Genomic DNA, 23,610 nt, shown 5'->3' with positions numbered 1-23,610 from the left:
TTACAAAGTAGTTTTTCTTTTGAGTACAAACTTTTGAGCTAAAAAAAGTTGTGTTTGAAATCTAATTTAGTCTTTCTTATGCACGCACTTTTGTGTTCAAAGTAGTTTACAGGGCTTGAGAAAATAATTTACAGTTATTTTCTTAGAAGCCCAGTAAAGTGTATTAAAATACTTAATTATTTAAAAGCCTTGTGTAATCTGTTATATCTGTTATCATCCTGTTTAAATATGATCTGTTTTAAAACTATTGAAACTTTTAGGTCAGTGGTGGACAACTTTTGTAGTCAGCAATTCATATTTACTAAAAAATATTTTCTATTTTCAACTCGTTAGAAAATGTAATTGCGGGCTGCATGATTTAGAAAAATTACAAATAAGAAAATCAAAAACTCGAGCAAAATTGTAATAAAATGATTTAGTATTATTGTGATCTAGGAAATACTTTTGTGAACTGAAAACGAAATGAAAGCGTATATCAAAATATTAAATATCAAAAAACTAAATTTTATTTATTTTGCACAAGTAGTTTTCAATTTACTTAGCGGGTCGAAATTCGACTGGATCTGCGACTGGATCTGAGCCGTACGTTACCCACCTGAAATCTTAACTTAAACCTGAAATTTTAATAATATCTCATATAACAAATTTCGGACATTTAGAAGTTAATACTAAGTAACTTATTTAAGCCGCACAAAATACTTAAATTACTTTATAAATAGGATTTTTTTAACTATCTATACCAGAGATTAAAAAACTATAAAAGAATTAACAGTTTATTTTACACTAAATGAAATAAATATTAAAACATTATTTCTGATCTAGTTTAAGGAAGTTTGACCGACTGGTTGATTATCTCACATGAAAAGTGGTTTCATCAACAGCTTCAGTTAATGCAGTAAATTTACTAATTTCAATGCTAAGATATATTGTAAGCAAGTTAGTTGTAAAGTTGAAAAATTAATTTTTAACTTTTTAAACTATTTGTTTCGTAGTAGAATACCATGAAATAGCATTTGACTTGGAATAATCTTTAGGGAACTAAACCTTGATTCTAACAATTTTTTTTATTTATTTAAATTCAAAAAAAAATCCAATGTTTTACAGTTAATTCTGTGAACAAAAAGTAATCAATTAAAAAAAAACTTTTAACTAGGTTTAAATTTTGTTTTGTAATTGTAGCAGTCTTTTTGATGGTTTATTTAATTCTGTTGAAAAAGTTTTTTTTTCTAGCTATTAGCCTACAATAATTTAACAGAGGAAAATAGTGAAAAACTAAAAGCTAGTGTTGAAGTATTAAAATAAACTAAGTATATTCTAATTGCTAATATATATTGAATTAAGATAAAACAAAAAACAGTTGTATTAATAGTTTAAAACTCCTTATATTATAATAAACTTTTGAACAATAATAAATCAAGTTAGAAAATAAAATTGTGTTTAAGAAACTTTTAAATTAAAAAGTAGAAGTCATTTCAAATAGAAACCTCAAATTTATACTCTTTTAAAACCAAAAAAATCTTTTTAGAAATAAAAACTTTAATGGTTGTCAAAATATTACAATCAGATAATAGTTTTATAGTGATATAAGTTGTATACATATTGAACTAGTAATAACAAAAACCTGTCAAATAAAGGTCTTTCAAACAAATATTTTAATCACTAATTAATTAAACTTTTAGTGTAATGTAAAACAACGAATATCAACTACAAAATTAACTAGGTCAAAATAAAATTATTAAAATCTTTAAAGCATAAACCATTTAATAAATATAGTAGATTTCCGCTTGAGTTCGCACTTTGAAAAAAATCAAAAAGTGCAAACTTAAAAAAGTATTACCATATTTTTTTTTTACAAAATGAAAAATTTCAATATGTTATATGCAATGATGTTATGTATAAACATGAAATCCACTAAAACATAAAACAAACTTTCATAAAAAAAAAGATCTATATAAGCTATTAAATATTATATATATTTTGTTTTATTAACATTTAGTTAGTAATAGACTTTACTTTAGTTGAATTTTATAAAATATAAATTTTCACTTTTTTTGGGGTAAAAAGTGCGAACTCAAGAGTAAGTCTACCGTAAATAATACTTATTAGGCATTATGCAAACCTGTTGTAGAATTAATAGCTTAATAAAGTTGTTATTATAAAAAGACTACTTAAATACAATACAAACCAGGTGAAATAATAAATACTTCAAAAGATCAAATAAAATTAAAAAACTTTCATAAAATAATGTATGCTACTGAAGTCTAATATAATGTGGAGGATGAGGAATATGATTGCTTGCAAGTTTTTCTAATCTGATTCTTAATTAGTAAAATAGAGCCTTAGGTCACCTCCTTTATAAATATCTAAATTAGACCTTTTGCTCAAGATGTTGATAACTGAACTGAAAGCTTTCTCAACAACATAGCTAGAAGGAAAAGCTATAAACAACAATCTAAATTCCTCTAAAATGATTGGATACTTTTGCCTTAGTTTTTGTTGATTCCAAAAGCTTTCATATCGTTCTTTGGAAGAATTTATTTTAAGTTCAAGGTCAGTTTGTAAGTCTGAGAAGGTTTCCTGTAAGTCGTTTACTTCAAAAGTATTTGCCTCGAAGGGATCCATACTTTTATCTATATGATAGCTTTTTTGTGTCAAATCTAAATTTTACTACTTAGTATGTTAAAATTGTTAAAAATTCCAGATTTTTTCCAGGTTTTTTTTTGCTTAAATTGTCAAATTCTAGGTTTTTCCAGGTTTCTAGGTAAATTGGCAAACCTGTATAGTTTTATTTCTTAGTGTAACTTAGTGACTTTTCAAAAAGCAACTGGAAATATCATGAGGTGATAGATAGTAATAAATAACATAGATTTTTACAAACCATTTATAACCCCAAATAACATATATGTCAGGTTATAAAATAGTGAGAGGGATTCCAATCGTCTAAGATATATGTTATTGTTAAATATGGATATATATAAATGAAAATATAGTATTTACTTGAAAGTAGGAGTCATAAGCACTAGATTTTTTTTCTTTTTTTTATAAAAAGAATAAACTTTTTTGTTTAAGTTTTACCTCAGGGTCAAATAATTAATAGCAAGCTAAAAATAGTAAAATAGCAAGAAAAAAAGTAAAAATCTTATGACAACCCAAAATTTTAAAATCGCCCCCTTTTCGCCCCCTTACTAGTTATCGCCCACCCTTTCGCCCCCTTACTAATTATCGCCCCCCAAAATACTAAAATCGCCCCCAGGGGGGCGATATCGCCCACTTTGGGAAACCCTGATCTAAACTGATTTAAACTATCATAAGTAGAATCATGAATTTAGAAAGCAAATTAGTGAAACAGTTTAAGTTAATATTTTAAGTTAGTTATTTATGAGTAGTTTATTGATTTGATAATTTATGTTCTAAATCTTAAACAAAAACTGTCATTGAAATATTTTACCGACCAGACAAAACTATAAAGCATATTTGCTTTAGCGTGATAGCTACTTCTAGTACTACACTAAACATTTTTTTTTCTTACATGAGACTAATTTTTAAACGTAGTAATTAGTAGACTAAGAAATTCTACAGGGAAAAGCAGATAGCTGAATCGATTGGAAAGTCATCCAACGCGTCGCTTTTACAAACAGAAGTGACCGAATTAGAACGCGAGGTCACAATGAGAAAACTTTTGTGGAAGTCTTACATTGAGTGGATGCAACTACATGAAAAATGGCTGGTTTGTAATAATTAACATTATATGGGTTTTCTGTATAAACTTTTTGTTAACTTTCAAGCATCTTTGAGTATATGACACGTTATATATCGTTATACCAAATTCTTCATGGATATTTTATAAATAAAGTTTTATCTTCAAGGAGAGTTCTTTCGTCCGGATGGATATAGAAGAAGTTCAGGAAAGTGTTGCTCGCTTTAACCACACAATATTCATTCTTGAAAAGGGAGTTCCGCCTAATCAAGTGTTACTTCAGTAAGTTTTAATTACAGTGGATTTACCGATAAGTTATTAAGAAAAGTATTATAACTTAGTAAAAATAACTAGGCATTTGTTAGATGCATTATATTTGTTTAGACCGTTTTTAGTTTAAAGTATCAAGCCTTTATGTTTAGTATTTTCTAATCGTGTTTGCATGCCTTTAACTTTTAGCTTTTAACCAACTAGCTCCTTTGACTATAAAAATTACAAGTTTTAAAGTACAGTCTTAGTTGCACAAAACTTATATAATTCGTGATCAGCTTCAATGAACTTCTGATGGAGTTTAAGCTTGTAATGCCTCTAATAACTGCCATGAAAAACAAGCATCTTCTGCAAAGACATTACGACGAAATTCAGTTTGCCATCGGACGGTCTTACAGCAAAGATGAGACGTTGACACTGGCAGAACTGCTCAAGTGGAGGGTTTGTTATTTTATCTTGTTAGCTAATTTATTTTCAAAAACTGATTCTGCATAACTTTAATATACAATTATGTTCTAACATAGTCACATACTGGTTATATAGGATAATTTGTTGAGTTTAATGTTAAACTTCTGCCAACAGCTCGCTCAGCACTGTGAAAATATCATAAATGTTTCTGCACGAGCGACGAACGAAGCCACACTTCACAGTATGCTGCACAAGCTTTCTAGACTTTGGAAGAGTACCGATTTCAAGTAAGGAAAAGTCTAGCAATTTCTAAATTTTTTGTTCCTTTTTTGCATTCTACGTTTTTGTTTTATCTAGCTACTGAAAATCGACTATAGTTGTACTATTTAAAAGTTTAATATAGTTTAGATATTTTTCATGACAATTCTAGTGGGTCTAAAACTAACTTTATGACAGGCTGACAGCCCATCGCGTGGACGATGCGGGTAAAAGTGTGATGGTCATTCGTCAGCATGAGGAGTTGTTGAGTCAACTTGAAGAAAGTCAAATGACGATTTCCACACTGAAAGGCTCCAGATATGTTGAGCCGATAAAAGTGTGTGTCTTTTTTTTTGCACGAGTATATCTGTATCCAGATTTGAAATAATTTTTTACTAAGATTTATATGTATATAAGCAAAGCTTTTTTTTTAATTTCTGTTCTGTTAAGATTAAATATAGATAAACTGATTTGTCTACATTAACAAATTATAAAAAGGCTAACAAAGTGGGCTCAGGAACCTTTTCATTAGATACTTGATTGGAAGTTGTATTTGTAAATGTATGGTATGATAGAGGTGAAATTTTTAATTTCAAAATTGAAAGTTATTATCAAATATACAATTCAGTTCGTTTAATGGCATGAAACTAGCAAACTAATGTACATATTATAAATTATAAAACAAACCTCTGGCACAATACTACCTTGCACGTTATAATACTCTAATTACAGGCAAAAGTAGATGATTGGGACAGAAAGCTGATGTTGTTCGCAAGAGTCATAAATGAATGGGTGTCTTGCCAACGACTGTGGCTCTACCTTCAACCAATATTTACTACAAGCGATATACAGAGGCAGCTGCCCAACGAATACTACATTTTTATGCAGGTACTTTGCTAAAACAAATTGCTACTGTTTTATTTGTAACATTTGTAACATTTTTTATAACGTATTTTCATAGTACTACTAACAGCTATGATCAGTAGTAGAAAAGTTACCATTGCTGTAAAGCATTTTGAAGTGTTCCATAAAATATTCTACATGTCTTTCAAAAATAATTTTGTCAATACTTTTTAAATGTTTCAAACAAACGAAACTAAAGTAGTAACTTTAAGTATTCTATTTTTATTTTTTAGGTTAACAACGCCTGGACGGAACTGATGCGTCGAACAGCAGACCGACCGAATGTAATCAAGTGTGCCACAGCGCCGGGAGTCCTTGAAACACTTCAGTCTAATAATTCCAACTTGGAAAAAGTCAAGAAAAGTCTCGATGTATGTTTTCAAGCTCATAATAAAATTTTTACTTTTAATTCTGAAATTTTTGTTGTCACTTACTTAAAATTTTAAGTACTTTTTATTTAAGTCCTAAGAGTTTCTAAGTTTGTTCTTATGCATAGGATTTTTTATTAAGAATTTTAAATTATATTTACGTGCACAAAATGGTAATTCCTTGCAAATGACTGGCAAGCTTGACCTACCTGACTGACAAGCTTACATTATGAACTGATACATAGTTTATATACCTTATTGTTAAATTATAACTTAGTTTTCAAATATCTTAATGAAAAGTTAGGTAAAAATTCATTAATTTTTTCGTATCAAAAGCTATCTGTTTTTTTCAAGAATCAGTGTTTATGATAAAAACAGTTTGACGACTGGTATAACTTTGGTGAGAATAAATTAACCGAAAATTTTTCAGTTGAGCAAATTTTCATTTAAAAAGTAATCGGGTGGTTTTCTGTAGGTTTGCACTTACTCGCAGCAACTTATCAATAAATGCCCTTGTTTGGTTTTCTAGATTTCTTAACTTATATAGAAACGAACTGCATATATAAATATTGTATTAACTAAGCTTATACTTAAATACGTATTTATTAATAAATTCAAACAGGGTCACCAATAGCTAGAAATTTAAAAAAATATTTTACTTAGTATTGCTAAATTAAAGCGACTTTTTCTATACTATACCGATAAAAAATGACTAGTCCTTATATGATAAACTTTGCTGGACTGGTAGAAATATTATTTAACAGACAAAATCAGCACAAGTATCAATCTAACAAACATCAAATTTAATTTAAATTAAAATCACCCAGGAATACTTGGAAATAAAACGCTCCTCCTTCCCCCGCTTCTACTTCCTCAGCAACGACGAGCTCCTGTCGATATTGTCGCGTCACAGTGACGACGTGGTCAGCATACAGCCGCACCTGACCAAGTGTTTCGCCAACGTGAAAAAGTTGCATTTTATCGAAGTGTCAAGCTCGTTGAACGAAATTGAATCGGACGGATTGAGAGACGACGTTGGAAGCTTTCAGGGGAAGCTGATTTGCTCCATGACTTCGGCTGAAGGCGAGCACATTGTGTTCAAAAAGTAAGAATCTTTTTTTGATTTTAGATTTTTCAATACGTAACTAAGCTTATTATTATTTTAATTTTATTTTGTAGATTATTGAAAACAATGCAATGTTACACTCCTATAGTAATCTATAAGAGATTTCAGTTGTTAAATAAATCTTATTCTAATCATTTTTTTATTGTTATTGTTTTTGATAATCTGCAAAAATAAAATCTGAATTAATCATGTTCAAAGCAAGGTGAAAGTTCGAGGGACGGTGGAAAGCTGGCTGTCCAACGTCGAAACGTCCATGTTCGACGTCATGCGCGGCTGTCTATGGACGGCCATGGACAAATGGACCGAAGCTCAAAACGGCTTCGTTGACTGGACTTTCGGCAACCCCGGTCAAATAGTCCTGGTTGTTGTTAGTGATGTTTCGTGTTTGATAAGTGAAGCTGATAGCGTTTTGAAGTAATGTTGTTTTTCAGGCTCAAATTATGTTCAACAGAAGTGTCACTAAGTCTTTCAATGAAAATGATCCGATTTCCTTGTTGAAAACTATACATGATCAAATACGCGGAAGTCTCGACGTACTATCAGGTTTACTATTTCGGTTACATAGTTTCTCTGCACAAATTTTTTTTTTTTAAAAACAATCTAGTTGAAAATTAAATCAATACTAGCTTTTTTCCTTTAGAATTTTACTGGTTTATAAGTTAGTTTTGAAACTGAATTGGTTTGTCCAATGTACTAGATATGCTATAATTGTTTTTATTTGAAATACAGTGAAACGTTAGTGCTTTTTTAATAAAAATTTCTAGTATCTTAAACTTGTAGTAAATTTTTGTATATGGGGAAATATAATTTATGAAAAAAGAGAGCTTATGTATTAAAGTATACTTTTAAAGTAATTTTAAACGAAGAGAACTAATTTCGTCAAAAACAAATACTTTATTTTTTTAAAGTTTTTTATTTTGTTTCAAGACGCTGTTTCCAATAAAGGAATAGAATCTCATCAATACTTAAAGTTAGAGTCGATGATAATAACATATGTACACATGAGAGATATTGTAAATAGCTTGATAGAAAATAACATTACCAACATGCAAGATTTCACCTGGAAAAAGTTTAATTTTGTTTTTCTTACCTTTGATAATTTCAATCTAATATGCCTGTTACCATCACAATGTATAAACGTATAAAAAGCTAATTAAATAGTAAAGTTTAGTTTTCTCAAAAGTTAAGTTTTTTAATTTGTTTTATTGTGGTTGTTGCTGGTGTTTGCAATTAAGTAAACCTGTAAAAAGTAATTAAATTTATATGGTTGAATACCTTAATTCCGATAAAAGCTTTCATTTGTTTAAAACATATTTTTTAAAACTGCCCAAAGATTAACTGTACCAAAGTTTGAAAGTATTTCCTTATAAACCAATGTTTCATTTTTTATTTATAATTTGTTTTAGTCTTAGCGCACTTTTTAAAGAGCAATGTTTCCCTGTAAACTTTAAAATCTCGTTCAATTTAAATGCCAGTTAGTTTTGCATCACTCAAGTGTAAGCAATAATTTTAGGCAGTTGCTCTACACTGCCATCTACCAGCAAACGTGCAAACTGCACCAGGCCCAGTTCGCTTGCACTTACGGATACGAGTACCTGGGTTGCGTCAACCGCTTGGTGGTCACCCCGCTCACCGACAGGTGCTTCCTCACTCTCACCTCCGCCCTCCGCCTCCACCTTGGTGGATCTCCCGCGGGACCCGCCGGGACCGGAAAGTCGGAGACGGTGAAGGACCTGGCAAAGGTTTTGTAGTTAAATGCATTTTAGGAATTTTAGAACTTAAGCAAAATTTTGTTTGTTTCAAGCTGTTTGTGAATTAGAATGGACCTTAAATTGATGTTAGCTGTTAACTTAAGAGCTAGAAAAAATTATTGAGGTTTCAGTGCGACTTTAAGAAGTTACTCTTCAATTATTTTTTCTGCTTTCAAATACTTTTTCAATTATTAGTATATATGTAATATAATCTCATGTAACTACCATATACATATGTTTTTGAAACAAATAATTTTAATTTTGAATCTGAATACTATTTGTATTATTATTTTTAAACTGTTTAACCTTTTACAGGGCTGCCAAAAAACCTTGAATGCCTGAAAAAATTTTAATTTGAAAAATAAAAACCTGGAATTTTAAACAACTTTTCATGTAAAATTATGGAACTTTGACTAAATACAAAAAATATATCACTTAAAGAAATTTTTTATGTATCAACCAATTTCTATTATTAAAAAACACATTTAAAGTAGCTTTACTTTAGTTTAACGTTGTTATACTATTTAAGACAATTTTTTAACTTAAATTTATAAAAATGAACCAATAAACTTTTTCTTAAAAAAAAACTGTTCTTTAAAAACCTGGTAGAAATTTTCAAAGAACTTTTGGCAACTCTGTTTTTATTTGTGGTTGCAACGAATTGATATTTAGACTTTCAAAAAATATGTTTCAAACCACTGTTTAATTATTTTCTTAAATGTTTGTTCAGTTTTACAAATCTTTAGCTAGTGCTATAACTCCTAATAATTTCCGTAGAATGTTGGAAAGCAATGCGTTGTGTTCAATTGTTCTGAAGGTGTCGATTACCAGGTTAATAAAACTTTATGAACTGTAGCGTATTTCTTTATTACATTATTGTTTAAAATAATGTTGAGATAGTTATATTCACGATCCTGAAAAACCCAGTATACTCTTTTATTGATTTATAGTATTTCAAAAAAGAGGTTTAAAACTATTTATAGCATCAAAAAATGCTGTTACGATGAACATAAACAAAAAAAGACAATATTTAACCTTGAAAGTTTATCAGTTTTTTTTTAATACTTAACTTTTCCTCAGACAATGGGCCAGTTTTTTAGCGGGTTGTCACAAAGTGGATCTTGGTGTTGTTTCGATGAATTTAACAGAATTGACGTAGAAGTACTGAGCGTAATTGCCTCGCAAATTCATTCCATCAAAGTTGCTAAAGATTCACAGGCACTAAAGTGATTGTTTGTATTACTTTTTATCATATGATTTTCTATGGTTTACAAAAGTGTTTTATAGTTTTTCAAAATTATTTAGTTTTATAATTCAGTTTTTATTTTTTTTGTATACAATGGAATTTTTAAGTTGTCTGGTAAGCATAGAAAAGTCTTTAAATTTCTTACAACGGACACAAAGTTAAACACTACTCGATAGTATTTCAATAAATTTTTAACTATCTGTTTAAAAAAAATATACATATATACGCTTGAAGATACCATTTCAAAATTGCATCCCCACAGGTTCATGTTCGAGGGGAAAGAGATCCGGCTGAACTCCTCGTGCGGATACTTCATCACCATGAACCCCTCCTACCTGGGTAGGGTGGACCTTCCCGACAACCTCAAATCGCTCTTCCGACCCGTCTCCATGGTCACTCCTGACCTTCACCTGATAACGGAAATCACCCTGTTCTCGGAGGGGTTCCGCCAGGCGGCGCTCTTCTCGCGCAAAATCGTCAACCTGTACGATCTGATGAGCAAACAACTCAGCCAGCAGGTAGTTTTAACAAGATTTTTTTTGTAATTCCTTGTTTTGTGTTTGAGTTAGCTCTAATTTCAGGTATACAATTTGTACTAGACTTCAAACTTAGTTTTTACTTCAAGTAAACAATTTTTTTAGTACAATTTAGTTAAAAATCAAATAAATAAAAACATCTTTTACTCATTCTAAAAAACTTCATTTTAGAACATAATTAATTATATTAAATATTTTACAGCACTAAAGTGTTTAAATTAATATTTGCACAGGATCATTACGATTTTGGAATGAGATCTATCAAGTCGGTTTTGGTTATGGCTGGAAACATGAAAAGAATAATAACAGACAAAAAGAAATTAAACCGTGAGGTTGGTTTTTATAATTTATATAATATATGTTTATATTTTGTTGTTTCAAATTTTCAAAGTTATTTTTATACATATTTTAAAGTAATTTACTTTTTGTTTAATATTAGAATTATTTCAGGATTTTTTTAAACAGATTCTCTTAAAAAACTTTACTTTGTTTGTTATTTTAATAAAAGCATATCCACCAATTTTGTCTACAAAAACTGTTTTTTACAAGGAAACTTTGGCAAATGAACGCGAAATATTAATCAGTTCAATTAGAAAATCTAATTTGCCAAGATTTTTATCCGAAGACACTCCTCTGTTTATTAATATTATGAAAGACTTGTTTCCTAAAATGGTCTCGAATGAACAAAATTCTAAAGAATTACAGGTTTTCGTTACAGATACTTGTTAATTTTTTTATATTTTTTTTACATCGATTTGTTCAATTTTTATAATATACTTGCATGTTATTTAAGCTTTTAAGACTGTTGCAAACAAAATATAGTATTTGTTTAAAGCATCTTAAAAAATAGTAAACATAGGCCTAAAATCGTCATTGACTAAGATTAACTTTAACATCTAAATTATTTAAATTCCTTTTTTGTAAATCTGACTACAAAGCAAAAATCTGCTCAGCAAGACGTACATTTTAAAGGTAAAGCAAAGAAAGAAGATAAAGTCTACAGAAAGATATTTAAAATTAGTTAATAAAAATACACATAAACTAATTTTACAAATATTTTGTTTTTATTAAGTTCTTCTTATCTGTTATTTTAATTTTACAAAACAACCGATTCACAGTCAAACGTGGGGCGAAGCGTTTTGAACTTGGGCCTGGAGCTGTGGCCCACCCAAGTCGCCAAAGTGGTTCAGTTGGACGAACAGTTAAGAGTGCGCCACGGCGTCATGCTTGTTGGGCCCAGCGGTGGCGGGAAATCAACCATACGTGAAATATTACGTCACTCATTGACGAGCAATCACGCCGGCCAACATGTTTGTGTTTTTACAATAATAGTGTTATAATATTTAAGTTTCTCGAATCGTTCTTTTGGTATGTCAACCGTTATTAGTGTTTTTTTGTCGTTATCTTTTGTGTCATAAAATTATGACAAAACAAATACTGCTGATTTTGCGTGATCAAGCCTTGTCACTGAAAGCAATTATTGTTGTTAATAGAATACTGAAGTCGATTGTTTCACTTTTAATCCGAAGAGCATTTCGTTGGGTGAGTTATACGGTTATGTGGACAGCAACACTCTAGAGTGGACAGACGGTCTTTTGTCATACGTAGTAAGGAGGTCACCTTCAATTTTTATGTTTTATTGTTTTTTTTATTAAAATCATTCACCATAGCTTTTTTGTATTATTACTCATTTTTAGTCAACAAGCGCTAAAGTATAAATTTTCTATAGGTTTTCAAAAGAACTTACGAGTACAGAGCTCGTAGAAAGCTCACAAAGCAAAAGTGAAGTAGATTCATTGAGTAGCAGTAAATCCAGCAGCCAATTCAGATTTAGGAGAAGAACAAACACTCTTCTCAGTAACAAAAGCAACAACAATGAAACGTTTGTGTAGTTTATTTTGGGCCGAGCTAATTGATATGCATTTTGTAGCTGTGTGTGCTATACTTTGTAGGTATGTATACAACAAATATTTTAGATACTGTAATCACACAGAAAATGTGGTTACTTAATTCATTAATACCATACATACATAATAGTATGGGAACTTATTTGATTACTTGATGCATTTTAGTCTACTTTATACAAATCAGACAGTTTGAGTTATGTATCTTTTATAGAAAATAACCACAAAACACTATTATAAAAACACTTTTTCAAAAACTATAAATTACTTTTAAAAATAACTTGGAATAAATGAAACTCAATAACAATTTAAGTTTAAGTGAAAAATGCTTTAAAGCTACAACTAATGTAAACTATAAAATGTTTTAAGAACTCTAAAAATACTGTTTAAATAATAATTTTTATACTTGAACCATAGAAATGCACTAATGAAATTACATTCAGTTTATATTTCAAAATATAGGTCTAATTCTTAGTCTCTAGGTCTTATTAACAACAATAACAAAAATAAATCTAACAAAAAACAGCTATTCAATATTATGTTTGACTGCACAAAGATTCTATATATGGTTATTTACTTTTCTGACTCTTTATATTCGACATTTAAATTAATGAAACAACAAGTAGCATACAATAGTTTCATTACAATACTTTGAATTTAAGAAAAAAGTGTAGTGTTACAACTTTATTATTTTATACAAAATAAATAATAGTTTTCATACATACCTAATTTAATGTGAGAAATCGAAAAGTTTTGGATTTAGATAAACATAAAATGAATAAAGTTAATATTTTACTTAAATTAAAACTTTAAAACTTATAAAATTAAATTAATAAAATATTTATTATTTTTAATTATTTTTGTCTTTTAAGCATCATATAAGTTTATCTGAGTTCTAATTCAATAAGTTGTTACTATTTTTATTTAATTTAGTAAGTATTCTTACTTTTGTTGCTTTGTACTTTATCAAGCACTCTCTATCAATTTTAAGTCAAATGATGAATGAAGGACAATACTTATTAAACTTCGTAATTTTGGAAAAAAGCATAAAGTTTTCTTTTATATAACAAAACTTTCGATTTTTGTGTATTTTCACAACTTTAACTGCAACAGACTTTAAAATTGTAATTTAAATAATTTATTTAAAAGTAATAGTTTGTTTTGACCAAATAGTTTTCAAAATTATCTTTTAGAGAAGTAGTTTTTATATAATGAAAAAAAAATCTCCAATTAAGCTTTACGCAATGTGTTTTCAGGGAAATTTTCAACAAACCCAAAGTTTCCACCACCAGATGGAAATGGTTGGTCATGGATGGGCCAGTGGACACCACGTGGGTGGAAAACATGAACACGGCGCTGGATGATACCAGGATACTGTGTCTTGCCAATGGGGAAAGGATCGGCATCCCTGATAATTTGAGATTCATTTTCGAAGTTGACTCGTTGAAACAGGTTAGAAGTCAAGAAGTTGTTGTAAATTAGATGCATTTAAACTGTTTGCAAAACAAAGTAAAGTATTAAAGAATTTCACATAAAATACTACTCTAACCATATATGAATGAATTTTTAAGATTTTAAAAGATATAAATTTAAAAAACTTAAAGTATGTACAATAACAAAAAGCATAGAGCTTTTATAAAAGACTACATAATACTATTGTTTTACTTTTTAAAAGCGATATTCTGCAAAACATGAAAGCATTAATAGATTAATTAAGTAACTTGAGAAAATACATTTTTTGTACGTTTTAAATCAGCCACCGAAAGTTTAAAACAGTTTTATAAACTTCTGTAACTTTAAGGACTTTTTGTCGTCATGTTGTTTACAGAAGTTAAAACAATTCTACAGTCTAGTCCGGCGACTATCAGCAGGTGCGCCATGGTTTATGTTGATCCCAGCGATCTGGGATGGGTACCAATGGTGCGAAGTTGGATCAGAAGCCTTCCGCTAGAATTTCCATTAAAAGGTAGCACAAGTGTTTTTTTTTTCTTATGTAAAATTTTACAGTCACTTAAACCGTTGTAATTCAGGTCGCATTCATTTGTGGAACATGTAATATACATGATACAAGTTAAATTTCATTTCAGATTTAAAATTATTTTCAACATACAAAAACACTTGAAAAAAAGTTAGAAACAAAATTTAAACTCTAGACATAACGTCCGTTATTTAAAATTTATACAATTTTGAAAAAAGTTTGAATTTAAAATTTAGTGTTTAAAACTTTAAAAGTGTTGCAAATCAGGCCGCATTCACTTGTGGAAGCTGTTCGAGTTGAGCGTGGACGCGGGTTTGAAGATGTTGAGCGACTTGGCGCACGATTACGCCATCACAAACCTGCAGGTTGTGAGGACGCTGTGCAGAATACTCGGAAGCTTTGTCTCGTACATGAAAAACAACGGAGGCTACGGACTCAACTCTGACGAGGTTTAAGATTTTGAGAGTTTAGTTCAGTGTGAATTTTAATTAGTAGTTCTTACTTGAGTTTGCGCGCGGTAGTAGAGTTAGTATGTTAGTTTATTTTTTTAAACTTTTATTATTGCTCAAACTTCTTTTTCATAAATATAATGTTTTTTGTACTAGATTTTTGATTAACTATTATTTGATGAAAAAAACTTATTTATTTTAATGTTTTAGAGATTAGAAATGGATGAACTTGCAGAAAATCTTTCACCTAAAAACGCTAAAGATGGTTTAGTAATTAGTAAAAGTACTAACAAAACACCTTCTACTTCTCATTCACGGAAAAAAGCTGATGTGAATACAAAAGATAAAAAAGTTAGTTTTTTCATAGCTAATTCGATTATTGTTATTATAAATAGTTGAAAATTTAGTATCGTACTCATTAATTTTTTCTCTATGTTTTAATGACTTTCAAACTTGTAAATTTTAATATTTATAAAAAATATAAAGTGTAAAGTTTTCATATGTATGTATATAATAATTATGGTATATTTTAAGTAACTTTCTTCGTGAAAACAAAATACTTTATGTTAAAAGTTTGAAGTTTTTGGTATTTTATTCATATTTATTAAAGAAAAGTTCTGTTTAGAAAAAAGTTCAAAAGTTATATACTTTGAAAGTAATTGTTCATTATTAGTATTCCGTTAACTCAAAATTCATATATCAGTTAAGTACTAATATCAATTAAAAACTAAGAATTAACTTATTTTTTGCATCTCAAATGACAAAATAAATTCAGAGCAAGTGGTTCATGGAGTCCCACCCTGAACGATTGGAACAATTGCTGTGTCGATTGTTTGTCTTCGCCTACACATGGAGTTTTGGCGGAGTTATTAAAAGGTTTTTCTATTTACTTGATTGTTTTACTTACAAATACTGAAATTGTTTTGTAGTTTCTATAGTAAACTAGTGTTTAAACTTACTTGAATTGAAATTAGCCTCAAAGTTAAAACAGGGGATGCATATTACAATCTTTGCAGGATTTTTGCCAAATTACAATTTTTTTGTAAAAAATCCAACGACCAACAGTCACGCTGAGATTGAGGCCTAATTCGAAACCCATTCAACACTTCAAACAAACTTTTGTAGAAAACATGCTTGTAAAACGTCTTACACAAAACACTTTAAACAGAGAAGATGACCAGGAAGATGACACTCTGATCAACGCGAGTCACGTGGGAACCGACGAGAACCTGATGCACGCTTCATTGGACTTCGACAACTTCGTCCATGACCTCTTCGAAAACCACCAGCTGCTAGGTGTCGCTTTCCCGTCCGGTAGCAAGTCCATCTTTTCCTACTTTGTCGATTTACAAGTGAGATGTTTTCGTTTTTTTTTTTCTTCAAAAAAAATTATGTCAAGTTTTTGATATGTAAAACTCAATGAATAGTATTTAAATTATTTAGTTATGCTGAAAAAGTATGCCATTGTTTAATTTACATCAAAGTTGTTTTAAAAGTACACTTTTGCAGACATACAATTTGAAATTAAGTACATGCTACAAATTTTTTATTTTGCAAAAATAAGTTTTATCAAGTTTTAGAGACTTATATTAATGAATAATAAACTAGAAAAGTATTTATTTGAAAAAAATAGTTTACTTAAAAAGTGGTTTTTAAAGTACACTTGTTAAAGATAATGCATAAAAATTTACTACAAATATTTTTTATCTTTATAATTCAATTTAGAGCGGTAGGTTTGTTGAATGGGCGAGTTTGGTACCAAGCATAGACACGATGATTGACAAGGGAAATATTTTTCAATCGCTAGGTGAATCAGTTTCGGCTGACGAAATTTCAAACGTATTGGTACCTACTGTAGACACTGTTTGTTCTTAAATTGTTTTTTATCGTTTACGAACAGTTTTTAAAGTATTAAAGTAAAACGATATTTGCAAAATGATGACTAACTGAAAAATAATCATGTATTGTATAAGGTTATATATATGACTTTTAGCGTTATAAAAGTTATAACTAAATGAAAAAAGTAATAAAAATTATAAAATTTACTTAAATACCAAAACTTGGAAACTTTTTTAGTAGAGTTTGCTCTGAGCAAAATTAATTTGAACTATTTTACAATATTTTTTTTCAATATGTATTTCAGTTTAAGGATTTTAATACAAAGACAAAGCAGTATGTTACATATAACTTGAAAAATACATGTTACATTTAAAATTAAATGCCTCAAAAGTATCAAAGTTAGTCAAATTTTATATTAATACTACAATGTATTTTGACATGAAATTAAAATTTTTACAGGTAAGATATTCGTTCCTAACGTCGCTTCTGTTACTAAACAACCACCCAGTTTTGTTATCTGGAAACAGTGGAGTTGGGAAGTTGAAAATTATGCAGGTTTAAAACTGCTATTGTTTTGTTTAAAGTAACTTATTAAATAAGTTTGTAATTAGTCATACTATAATAAATTTATATTAAGAATTATCACTAACAGAGAATATTAAGATTATGCAAATTTTATTATAAGTTTCAGAAATTTTTGTAATATCAGTTACATTTAAATAGAATAGGTTTTATATAATCTATAACTTTAATTTTTTATATGATAAGCCAGTCATGAAACTTTGAATTTGAGTTTCAATTGTTTAAAGTTTTAGTATGGTCACATCTACAAAAAGCTTAATCAAAGTTAAATAACAAACAGAACGTTTTGTCGCGGTTGTCGTCAGAAGGCGGTCACAAGGACAACGTAGGTTGCATAATAGGGGAAATTTTTCGGTTCAACGAAACGGGATCGCAGCTGATAAAGGACATTGTAAATTTGACACTGAGTGGCGTTGCAGAGGAAAAATCCAGCCTCATGATTGGCGGAAACTTGGAGGACGAAGAAAGTCATTCTGGTACAAACACACAAATGACAATATATTTAGTTCTAACTTAATAAGTAAAATATTTTTAAAAGCAATAGTTTTTTTTTGCATTAAGTAAAAACTAAGCTGTTGTAGTAGTTTGTATTAAAATAAGTTGCTTTTATTGTAGATGGCGATAGTAAAGATGTTTCAACAAACACAATTCAGTTCAGTGCTCTCACTAAATCATCTTTGTGTCAGGTAGTCAAATTTTTATGCACTTAAATTTTAGTAAGAATATTGTAAAACAGCTGTTAACGTCAAATTTTCTAAAATACCGAGTTCTAAAAATATTTTGTAACTATTTCTTTTGTCAAAGTGAAAATTAAAAGTTTTGCTACTTTTGCAATAACTTTGTTTACTTATGTTGTTAATAAAAAACTTAGTTCAATTTTTTCAACACACAGAGGCACATATTAAGCAAGCTGACGAAAAGTCCACCAAACTCTTACAATTGTGGTGGTAAACGAATGGTTGTTTTCATCAACGATATAAACATGCCCTCTGCTGATAAATACGGAACTCAACCTCCTCTTGAGCTTATCAGGTTTTAATGTCTCTAATTAGGAGTAAATTTTATAGTTAAGTAAAGTAAACTGTTCGAAGGAACTAACTTTAACAAAAAGTTACAACTATTCATAGACACATAGTTAATAAAATCGAAACAATTCAGTTGTTAATTTTTAAATATATTTCTTCAATTAAGGGCATAGGGGGAAGTACTACCTTGATTTCTACTAGTTGATCTTATTTTATGGCATTTTATCTGAGCTATCAGAAATTTTTAACCGCTTGAAAAAATTTAAAGTCGTTTTTGAGATATGAGCGATCAAAGTCGGTGATCTCAGTAAGTTCCTAATGGAAGGTGCAAACTAAAAACGCAAAAAAAGACCATTTCACTTAAAATCTATCTCCTCCTTAATTTTTTAAGCAATCTTCTTCAAATTTTCACAGAAAGTTTATTATTAAATTTTAAAGATTGAGTGCACGAATTTTTAAATTTTGAAAAATAAATTTTTATTAAAAGAAAACTACCTATTTTTTTTTTTTTTTTTTATATAAAATTTTTATTTTATAATATTTTTAAAATTCCAATATTCAAAGTCTTTTAAATCATAAAAGGAACATTTCCTGAAAGTTTGAGGTCTTTAGATCAAAAAATGAAGGAGAAGATAGATTTTTAGTGATTTTTTTTAATTTCCGAGAAAATTGACTCCGAAAAATTTGCGGTCCATACGTTTGTATTGGAAATTTTTTATAAAAATTACAATATCTCAAAAGTTAAATGAGATTTTTTGATTCTATAAAAACTGGCTTGTAGTTTGTACTTTAAGCTTTCATATAACATCTAGTGTTATTTTTAGTGAAAAAAAATGTCGGATCCTCCCCTATGCCCTTAATATAAGGAAAATACATTTGAAAAGGCACAATACATACATAGCAGAACTTTTATACTTCAAAAATTATGTAAATTAATCACTTGAATCTAATTTAAAAACACAGTAAAACTAACCAATAAATTACAATTTAAAATATTTCCAAAATTACTTGAACTACAACCGTGTAACTAAACTCTTCTTTTTCACGACTTGAACTTTTTTAATTGTTTTTAAATAGCTTCTGCTCTAGTCTTATTAAAAAAAAAGTATCTAAACAAATCCTTAAAACTTTAAATCTTCAAATTTCATATATATCTACATTATTCGTATTGTTCATTAAATGTTGTGCTATCAAAGATCTTTTCATCACTTCTGAATGCTCAGCCCAATTTTATATTCAAGTATTACTTTCACAAAGTATAAAATCTGTCCAATTTTTTTTTTCTTTTCTAGGCAATTTGTAGAAATGCGAGGTTTCTACGACCTCCAGTCGCTGCAGTTTAAAAGCGTCAGTGATGTCACAATAGCCGGAGTGACAGCGCCACCGCGCGGCAACACCCGTGAAACAATCAGCGAGAGGTTGCTCACTAACTTCAGCATGTTCACAATTCCTCAACCGTCCACAAAATCACTCCAACACATTTACAGAGTTTGTCTGTTTTTTTAATATTAAATACTGTTTTAGCTTGCTTTAGTTTTTGATAAATTTATTTACCTAAGTCTTGTAAATTTTTTGTTAGGAAATAAAGTCAATAGGTGCTTACTGGATGACTCCAAAACTTAGACAAAAATAAACAATTTTTATCAAGAATCAATGGCATCATTTATTAATTCTTTTTTTTGCTGTTTACTTCTTATATTTATTAGTTTTAAAGTACATAAGTTTAGTATTGTCACGCCATATTGAAGTTTAAAAATTTTATACTTTTTGTTTTATTGAGGCGTTTATTTATAACTTTATCATTTGTAGCTCACACTCATTGCGAATATGTGCTTTAATTTGATTACTTTGAACATCTTAACTTTGACTATTTAAAACCAGTACGTAAAAGCTTTAGAAACAAATTATAAATTTATTCTGAAGTTTAACTTTATAAAATCTTAATTTAGTTCCAATTTAAATTTAACTTCTATTCAGTTTTATTTAGTTTAGTTACTTATAACTTAAGAATTTAAATTTAAAAAAAATAATTGTAACAGGTACAACTAGGAAGTTTCATGAAGCAAAAAGACTTCATGCCTGAAGTGAGGAATTGTGTGAAGCAGTTGGTCTCCGCCTCCATAGCAATATACTACAAGATGGTAAACACCATGCCCGCCACCCCTAAAAAGTGTCATTACCTTTTCAACACCAGGCAGCTCAGTCAAGTCATAAAAGGCGTCATGCAGGTTTGATCATATGTAGCTGTTTATGAGACAGTTTTATTAATTTTAAATCAAATATTGTGACTGGAATAGATACGTTCTTTTTTATCTTTTCTTTCAAATCATTTGTTTTGTTGCTTAAACACTTTAAACTTTAATCAAAGATCCGGCCAGATCTTGATTTAGAAAAGATCCAGTAAGTCACTAGTTTTTTCAATCAAAATGACTAAAAAATTGTAAATAATAAGTTTTTTACAAGTAAAACGAACTAATATCTAAGAAATTAATAGTTTTTCCACATACAACATTTTGTTTTTGGAATTTTGAAGTCTTTGCAAGGAAAACGGATCCTGATTAAAACAAATTACTAGATTTGATTTAGTTTTTCAATTTAAACTTTATGTTTTTTTTTTGTTCACTGTTCAGTTTTCCTATCATTTGTAAACTATCTAGTATAAAATGAAAACTTTCAGGCAAACGAAGGTGTGATAGCAACAAAAGACTTGCTTGTGCAATTATTCGCCCATGAAGCCACCAGAGTTTTTCACGACAGACTTGTTAATTCCGAAGATAGATGCTCTTTTTTGCAGTATTTGTCTGATGACTTGCACAATTACTTTAAGGTTACAAAAAAAATAATATCTTTATATATAAAAAAAACGAAAGCTTGTTAGAAATTTGGTAAACATAAGGTCTAAAAACTTCTTCTATTAAGTTTAAATTTTCAGAAATAATGCATTACAAAAATATTTTAAATCAGACCTAACTTTTATACAATAACCATATTTCTCTAGTGAATTAAAACACTTGATTGTTTAATTATATTTTTGTAGCTAACTTGTATACTGTATAACCTAATTTAGAACAGTATACAAGACGATTAAAAATTAAAATTTATAAATGTTATTTTATTTAAAAATCTGAACTATTTTTAAAATGCGTTTAAAATAATATACAATAACTTTAACATATTTTTTTAATAATACTTTCTATAATCTTAAAAACATACACAGTTTAACTAAAGATTTATACTTTAGGTATCTTTAAGTTTTAACCTAATTAAGAAAAGTATACAAGACGATAAATAGCTTTAAGTTAAAAAAAAACTTTATTTTTTAAACTTTAAAATATAAACTAATTTTATATACGTTTAAAACTAAAATACAACAACTTTTATATATAATTTTTAATTTTTTAGTATTTTTAAAAACATACACAGTTTTAATAAAGGTTAATTTTTTAGGTTTCTTTAAGTGTTGAAGACTTAGAAAAAAAGGGTTTTGCTTTCGGAAGTTTTCAAGAGTCACCAACGCAATTGATTACTAAAAATGATGAAAAAAAAGATAAAATATACAAACAGTTAGCAAACCACGATGTACTTGGGAAACTACTTGATGAATTTTACATGACAAATCTCGAGTAAGTTTCTCTATGAAAATGTGTAGTGAATATATGTAATACTTACAACATTATTTTTTTGGATTTAATAAAATTAAGTTATTATTCTTAATACCTTTGGGTTTTTTGTCGTGTTTCTCAGTCGTGTTTCTCTGTTAATGTATTAGAAATTTCAGTAGAAAATATTTCATTCTCAAGCTTTGCTTAAATGCTTTTCCAACTATATTATATATTAATTTTAATTCTCTTTACACAGCAACAATGTAGCGGAAGTGCAAAAGTGCCCTCTCGTCTTCTTCAAGAGCGCTGTGGATCACGTGATCAGGTCGAGCAGAGTTTTCTCGCAGCAGAACAGCCACCTGCTGCTCGTTGGTTTGAACGGGTGCGGGAAGTTCACCGCCTGCAAGCTGGCCTGCATCCTGTGCGGGTGCCAGCTGTACACGTTTGTTTTGTTTGTGCCGCTAGTAATTAGTCAAGTCCAACGCATCAAAAAATGAGAAAGTGTATTTAAAAGTTATTGTTTTAAACGCCTTAAAAAAATATTTTATATTTGAAAGAAAAAGGCTAATTGTGCTTCAACTTCAAGTTATTTAATATCTTTATATACTGTTCTTAATTCTATTCAAGACTTAACACCACAGACTGAACATTGTGCGTGGGTACACCTTAGATGACTTCAGGGAAGAGTTAAAAAAGTTACTCAAGCTTTGTGGTATTTCCAACAAGAAAGTTGTGCTGTTCATCACCGATGCAGACATTTGCGTCTGCGAAGATCTTCTGGAAGACATAAACTGCCTGTTGAACACTGGATCCGAAGATCAGGACTTGTTCGATCAGGAAGAAATCGACTCGATTGTAATGCAGATAAAACAGGACGCCCAAGAAAATCAGGTGGGTAAATGTTTAAATATTAATTAACGTCGTACTTGTAAGTATAAGTTGGTAATTTTATTCGTCTTATAGTTATGATACATAAAGCTTTTTAATGTGTATCTGTTAAGATTACAAACAACGCATCCAGTATGAACATCTGGTACAGCTTTTTATAATTGAAGTTCAGCAATGTGGGTGCTAATATAACAAAACTTTTTAAACTAACTAAAGTAACTTTTTATTGTTTTGTCGTATGTTATTGCTATTTACTTACTTTATTGATTGAATGCAGGTGCAAGACAAACGGGATCATATCATGGAATTTTTTCGTTGCAGATTTCGCAAAAACTTGCACATTGCAGTTTCCATGTCGCCTGCTGATGACAGGTTCAACAAAACAGTGAGAAGTCACCCATCAATCGTGAACTGCTGCACTATTGACTGGTGTGTAATATTATTTTTGGCTTAAAGTATTCAAATATAAAAATATATTTTTTGATGTAATTCACAACTTTGTTCACAAGTTAAGAAAATTAAACTTATTCAAAATATTTATATTTGATAAAACGTTTTTTGATGCTTAGAAAGGTTTTTTATTAAGCAATGAAACCCGTTTAAAATTATTAAAGATATCAATTATTAAAAACAAATTGCAAACAGTAAGTAAGATTTTGTCAGACCACGAAGAAATCTAAACCTATGTTTTTTTATTGGTCTAAAATAATTAAATAAAAAAACAAAATATAATTTTTCCACTTACCAATTTCAAAAAAAATCTATTTATGAATCCATGCA

At 29.1% G+C, this 23,610-nt stretch overlaps 1 protein-coding gene across 1 annotated transcript in view; it reads left to right on the top strand.

Moving 5' to 3' along the window:
• The window catches only part of LOC145832351 (dynein axonemal heavy chain 6-like), a 74,937-nt gene that overhangs the window by 21,203 nt on the left and 30,124 nt on the right, over positions 1 to 23,610 (top strand). Inside the window, exons 14-51 of the mRNA XM_082939669.1 lie at positions 3,580 to 3,727; positions 3,867 to 3,979; positions 4,246 to 4,408; positions 4,550 to 4,662; positions 4,832 to 4,970; positions 5,366 to 5,521; positions 5,770 to 5,907; positions 6,732 to 7,009; positions 7,229 to 7,397; positions 7,462 to 7,573; positions 7,958 to 8,099; positions 8,544 to 8,772; positions 9,559 to 9,612; positions 9,862 to 10,007; positions 10,290 to 10,545; positions 10,797 to 10,895; positions 11,113 to 11,268; positions 11,682 to 11,879; positions 12,057 to 12,178; positions 12,293 to 12,445; positions 13,724 to 13,919; positions 14,316 to 14,433; positions 14,713 to 14,894; positions 15,105 to 15,245; positions 15,670 to 15,770; positions 16,063 to 16,246; positions 16,620 to 16,757; positions 17,193 to 17,288; positions 17,596 to 17,791; positions 17,931 to 18,001; positions 18,208 to 18,347; positions 19,633 to 19,828; positions 20,380 to 20,568; positions 21,018 to 21,167; positions 21,788 to 21,963; positions 22,199 to 22,384; positions 22,584 to 22,833; positions 23,108 to 23,259. Coding sequence (XP_082795795.1) covers positions 3,580 to 3,727; positions 3,867 to 3,979; positions 4,246 to 4,408; positions 4,550 to 4,662; positions 4,832 to 4,970; positions 5,366 to 5,521; positions 5,770 to 5,907; positions 6,732 to 7,009; positions 7,229 to 7,397; positions 7,462 to 7,573; positions 7,958 to 8,099; positions 8,544 to 8,772; positions 9,559 to 9,612; positions 9,862 to 10,007; positions 10,290 to 10,545; positions 10,797 to 10,895; positions 11,113 to 11,268; positions 11,682 to 11,879; positions 12,057 to 12,178; positions 12,293 to 12,445; positions 13,724 to 13,919; positions 14,316 to 14,433; positions 14,713 to 14,894; positions 15,105 to 15,245; positions 15,670 to 15,770; positions 16,063 to 16,246; positions 16,620 to 16,757; positions 17,193 to 17,288; positions 17,596 to 17,791; positions 17,931 to 18,001; positions 18,208 to 18,347; positions 19,633 to 19,828; positions 20,380 to 20,568; positions 21,018 to 21,167; positions 21,788 to 21,963; positions 22,199 to 22,384; positions 22,584 to 22,833; positions 23,108 to 23,259 — 5,946 coding nt within the window. The remainder of the gene's footprint in view (positions 1 to 3,579; positions 3,728 to 3,866; positions 3,980 to 4,245; positions 4,409 to 4,549; positions 4,663 to 4,831; positions 4,971 to 5,365; positions 5,522 to 5,769; positions 5,908 to 6,731; positions 7,010 to 7,228; positions 7,398 to 7,461; positions 7,574 to 7,957; positions 8,100 to 8,543; positions 8,773 to 9,558; positions 9,613 to 9,861; positions 10,008 to 10,289; positions 10,546 to 10,796; positions 10,896 to 11,112; positions 11,269 to 11,681; positions 11,880 to 12,056; positions 12,179 to 12,292; positions 12,446 to 13,723; positions 13,920 to 14,315; positions 14,434 to 14,712; positions 14,895 to 15,104; positions 15,246 to 15,669; positions 15,771 to 16,062; positions 16,247 to 16,619; positions 16,758 to 17,192; positions 17,289 to 17,595; positions 17,792 to 17,930; positions 18,002 to 18,207; positions 18,348 to 19,632; positions 19,829 to 20,379; positions 20,569 to 21,017; positions 21,168 to 21,787; positions 21,964 to 22,198; positions 22,385 to 22,583; positions 22,834 to 23,107; positions 23,260 to 23,610) is intronic.

This window comes from Thalia democratica, chromosome 3 (genome assembly GCF_965202585.1).
Source record: "Thalia democratica chromosome 3, ktThaDemo2.hap1.1, whole genome shotgun sequence".
Lineage (NCBI taxonomy): Eukaryota > Metazoa > Chordata > Thaliacea > Salpida > Salpidae > Thalia > Thalia democratica.
The sequence above is the reverse complement of the archived record's forward strand: the minus strand, read 5'-3'. Positions and strand labels throughout refer to the sequence as shown.